The sequence below is a fragment of the Molossus molossus genome, unplaced genomic scaffold (assembly GCF_014108415.1).
Source record: "Molossus molossus isolate mMolMol1 unplaced genomic scaffold, mMolMol1.p scaffold_m16_p_4, whole genome shotgun sequence".
In the NCBI taxonomy this organism is placed as follows: Eukaryota; Metazoa; Chordata; class Mammalia; order Chiroptera; family Molossidae; genus Molossus; species Molossus molossus.
In genome coordinates this window covers 72,683,690-72,688,874 of record NW_023425377.1, presented here as the reverse complement: position 1 = coordinate 72,688,874, position 5,185 = coordinate 72,683,690, and the positions used below count along the sequence as shown (strand labels likewise).

The 5,185-nt window shown below is 39.1% G+C and overlaps 1 protein-coding gene across 1 annotated transcript; it reads right to left on the bottom strand.

The window, feature by feature from the left end:
- Positions 1-2,666: 2,666 nt before the first annotated feature.
- On the bottom strand, positions 2,667-3,902 carry LOC118616430 (zinc finger protein 709-like). Its single transcript, XM_036242000.1, has 2 exons — positions 3,823-3,902; positions 2,667-3,435 (listed from the first exon to the last, which is right to left on the bottom strand). The coding sequence occupies exons 1-2, from the start codon at positions 3,900-3,902 to the stop codon at positions 2,667-2,669; spliced, it is 849 nt and encodes a 282-aa protein (XP_036097893.1).
- Between the last annotated feature and the right edge of the window lie 1,283 nt (positions 3,903-5,185).

Sequence of the window (5,185 nt, the reverse complement as noted above, 5' to 3'; positions counted from 1 at the left end):
TGAAACAATAATGACATAAAACTTCCCTGACTTGGTAATGGAAACAGACATACGAATTCAGGAAGCACAGAGTCCCAAACAAGATGAATTCTCAGAGGTCCACACCAAGACACATCATCATCAAAATGCCAAAGGTTAAAGACAAAGAGAATCTTAAAAGCAGCAAGAGAAAAAGCAGTTCATTACCTACAAAGGAGGAACAATAAGACTGTCAGTCGATTTTTCAAAAGACACATTGCAGGCCAGATAGGAGTGGCAAGAGATATTCAAAGTGATGAAAAGGAAGGACCTACAACCAAGATTACTCTATCCTGCAAAGCTATCGTTTAGAATCAATGGACATATCAAGAGTTTCCCAGAGAAGAAAAAGCTAAAGGAGTTCATCACCACCAAAGCAGTATTATATAAAATATTGATGGCTCTTCTTGAAGAAGAAGAAAAGACAACAGTGTGGGGAAGGCAGGAGTGGGGAGGAGTGGATCGGGGTGGGGGATGGGGGGTGGAATAGTAGGGACATTTGTAATACATTCAATAATAAAGATAAGTTTAAAAAGGAAAAAAAATCTAGTCTTTTGAACATTTTGACTTTTTAAATGCACGTCATCTTCACCAAGTACACTGGAAGGTCTGTTATTGAGAGAATTGTTTGAAAGACAATAAGAACTCACAATGATCAGTCATTTATTTGCTAATAAATACTGCAAATACTGGGGGGGGGGGGGGAGACTAAAAAGTAAAATATGCCTGAGGAAAAAGTACCTGAACTTGAATGCAAATGATATAACTCACTCAATATACAATCATTAAATAAAGAGATTTATAGTTTATCTAGCTATCCATAGTTATAAGGGGGCATTTTCATATATCCTCTCAGGAAATAAAAAATAATTATTTGGTGGCATATAACAGCTTAGAAAATGGTTAATAAAATATTTCTATGAAACTACAGAAATGTTATTTTGACCAAAAAATGCACATACAAACATAACTGAAAACACACTGAGGGATTACACTCAGCTACAAGTAACAGGAAACACCCACAGTCTTCCTGCCAGGTGCAAGGTGCTTATTCTCACATGGAAAGACCGGGTCAAGGCAGCCACTGCACATGCAGCAGAGAAACTAACTCCCAGATGGCAGCATTGTAGATGTCATGGTCAATCAAGGACACATACTAGTACTGTTAATAGCACAAAGTGTTTCCTGTACAATTTAGACCTTATGCAGATGTAATCTAAAGAAGGGGAATCAGTCATGAGCATGAAAGTCTGAATCAGTTTCCTGGTGGGCACAAGGTGGCTTACAGATAAATTCAAACTCTGATGGATCTATGACGTGCAATTTGTGAAGACATCAGTAGACATCTACAACTCTAAGAAAGTGTAAATCAAAATAATTGGTGGTGGTTATGAGGATAGTCTTGATTGGAAAGGCAAAGAATCTGGAAATTGGGATGCAAGATTCCGTACTCAAAGGTCCTGTACATCTGTCTCTTTCCCTGAGTGGTGGTTTCAAAATCTGACTAATGTGTTTTTCATTTGTCCTTTCCAAATCTCATAGAAGTGAGACTACTTGTGAATTCTAAAATGGAACCATAAAGGTGATGGATTCTAAAAAATCTAGGTCCCAACATTACCTCCAGTGGGGGGATACTTCCAACTCTTGATTTTTTTCTCCTATTCATTTGTTCATTAGTTCATCCGTCCGTCCGTTCGTTCATTCATTCATTCATTTCATTATTTTGTCAGTCTTCACCCAAGGCTATTTTTCCATTGATTTTTAGAGAGAGTGGAAGGGAGGGGGGGAGGGAGACAGAGAGATAGAGATAGAAATATCGATGTGAGAGAGACACATAGATTGTTTGGCTCCCACACATCCTTGACTGAGGCCAGGGATCAAACCTGCAACCCAGGTATGTGCCTTTGACCATGACCCTTTGGTCCACTGGACGATACTCTAACCACTAAACCAAACAGGCCAGGGCTCAATATTTATTTTTTAAAGTAATTACAAATCTGTATTGCAATTATGCACTTTACAAAACAAGCTTGATAAACACCGAGTATACACCAACTTTAAGACTGATTATTTCACATTGAAAATTTTCTGAAACATTATACCTGGATTAATTTCCATCAAGCTTTCTCATGTCACATAGTTTAACTCTTTTCCCTGAGATTTTTCACATGCAAGGATGTGTGCATATTGAAGCTCTTCTCACTGTTTATGGTCAAAAGGTTTTATCCAGTGATGCCTTTCATGCCTTTAGAAGCAACTGGGATGATTGAAGGTGTTCCCACATTCACATATAGTATATCTAAAAATTTCTCACATCTCCTTTTATACTAAATTAGGATTATTTCTCAAAATGATACCCTCTCCCTATAGGTCACCTCATACAATCAAATTAATACTTGGATGATTGCCTTTACATATCCATACCCCTTTTTGTTCTTCCCACTGGGGAAAACCAATAGATACCCCTCTGCTCATAGAAAGAACTCAGGATGGGACAGAACAGTGCATACTCTCATGTTCAGTAGTTTGTGTGTAAAATGGAAGCTTTCCCACATTTTTTACATTTACAGAGTTTCTCTCCAGTGTGATTTCTTTCATGTCTTTGAAAACCTTGTAGAGAAAGGAAACCTTTGTCTTGTTGCTTACATTCATGGGGTTTCTGTCCCGTGAGTCCTTTCATGTCTTCGAAGATAATTGAGACAGATTAACACTTTTCCACATGTTTTACATTCATAAGGTTTCTCTCCTGTGTGATTTCTTTCGTGTGTCTTTAAAGAAATGCGATGGCGGTAAGCTTTACCACATTGCTTACATTCATAGGGTTTCCCTCCTGTGTGAGTCCTTTCATGTTTTCGAAGATAATTAAGGCAACTGAACTCTTTCCCACATGTTTTACATTCATAAGGTTTCTCTCCTGTGTGACTTCTTTCATGTGTCTTTAAAGAAATGCGATGGCGGTAAGCTTTACCACACTGCCTGCATTCATAGGGTTTCCCTCCTGTGTGAGTCCTTTCATGGCTTCGAAGAGAATTAAGACAATTGAACTCTTTCCCACATGTTTTACATTCATAGGGTTTCTCTCCTGTGTGAGACCTTTGGTGTATTTGTAAGGAGCTGCAATATCTAAAGGTTGTCCCACATTCCTTACATTCATAGGGTTTCTCTCCTGTGTGAGTCCTCTGGTGTGTTTTTAACGCTGTGAGACCACTGTAAGCTTTACCACATTCCTTACATTCATAGAGTTTCTCTCCTGTGTGACTCATTTTGTGTGCTTTTAAGGAACTGTGGTATTTGAAGCCTTTGCCACATTGTTTACAATCATAGAATTTTCTTCCTGTGTGCATCCTTTCATGTTTTTGAAGATAACTGAGACAAGCAAATGCTTTTCCACATGATTTACATTCATAGGGCTTCTCTCTAGAATGACGTATTTCATGTGTTTTTAAGGAACTGCAATATCTGTAGGCTTTGCCACATTGCTTACATTCATAGTGTTTCTCTCCAGTGTGACGCTTTTCAGGTATTTGATATGAACTGGGAGAGATGGATGTTTTCTCATTTTTTTTACATTTATCAAGTCCACCTCCACTGTGAGTGGTCACGTGTGCTGGAAGGACCGAGAGACCACTAACTGCTAGCCCACATTCCTTATGTTTAAAAGGATTTTCCCTGGTATGAGTTTTTTCATCTACTTGAATATAACTGGAATTGAAGGCTTCACCACATATATTATAGTCATAAGATTTCTCTCCACTGTGATTTCTTTCAAGTTTTTCAGTACTCTGGAGATAATGTTTAAATGGCTTTTCTCCATATTTCTCATAGGCATATGGCTTATGTTCAGTGTGACATCCAGTGTTCCCATTATGAGTTGGATGCTGCATGAAGACTTTCCCACACACACTGTATTCACCTGGTTGCACTCCAGGAGATTTCTCCTTCAGACTGAGATCTGGAGTAAGGGGGAAGCTGTCTTCGTGCTGACTACTCTCTTTGCCGTCACAGATCCTCTCTACCGTAGGACTTCTGCAAAAAAGATGTATACAGCACATAATTCAGGCTTTATTTATGATTTTATATTTATTAAAATATTTGAACTACATTTCTATAATTTATAGAATGGCCTGTCTGAATGGCTTGAAGTTGAATATATGGGATGCTGTGCAACAGGACTTCAGCCTTGCTGTTGTCAAACTGTGACGTTCATATACAGAGTCTATTAACATTGTTTTTCATTGGAACTAGTTTTTAAGCACTGAAGGCCTTTGTCATATGTAAGTAAGTAAACTGGTGGAAATTTTCTGAGAAGTCATGGATTTGAAGCAGGGTTTTGTTTATTTTCATTTTGTAGCATAATAGGTTTCTCATGTAAAACGGTGCTTTCTTTCTTTTTTATTTATCCTCACCTGAGGACTTTTTTTTTTTTTGCATTTATCTTCAGATAGAGTAAGAGGGAGAGAGGGAAGAAGAGAGAGAGAAAAACTTCGATGTGAAAGAGACACACTGACTGGCCTCTACCCACACGACCCCAACCGGGGCCGGGGACAAACTGCAACCAAGGTACATGCCCTTAGCGGGAACTGAACCCGGGCCTCTTTGGTCTGCGGGGCCAACACTCTAACCGCTGACCCAAACAGGCTAGGGCTAAAATGGTGCTTTCTGTTGTGAGTGTGACTCACCTTCGTTTTCTCCCCTGGTTTTTGGGCAGATCTTCAATGTCATGATCTTTCCATTTCTTTCCTAAAATACAGACCCAGAAAATTTATTCCAAAGTAGAAATTATAGAAAAATTATTAGATTCTAGTTCTATGATGAGCAGAGATCATGCCTAGTTTACTTACCAACATCCTCCCTTCCAACATTACACACATAGAACAACTTTCATAGGCAAGAAACACCTGTCCTCTAATTAACAAGATAAAATAAGCTGCCATCCTTACCAATGGAGGCCAGGTTCCTGAAGGTTTCCCACATCACATCTCTGTAGAGTTTCTTCTGTGAAGGATCCAGTAAGGCCCACTCCTCCAGGGTGAAGTTCACAACCACATCCTCAAAGGCCACTGAGTCCTAAAACACCCCAATATGTGTACAGCACAATGTGTGAGACTGAAGCACTGGACACCCAGACTCCATTTACAGGGGGATTTCATGTAATTCTGTTGCCTCC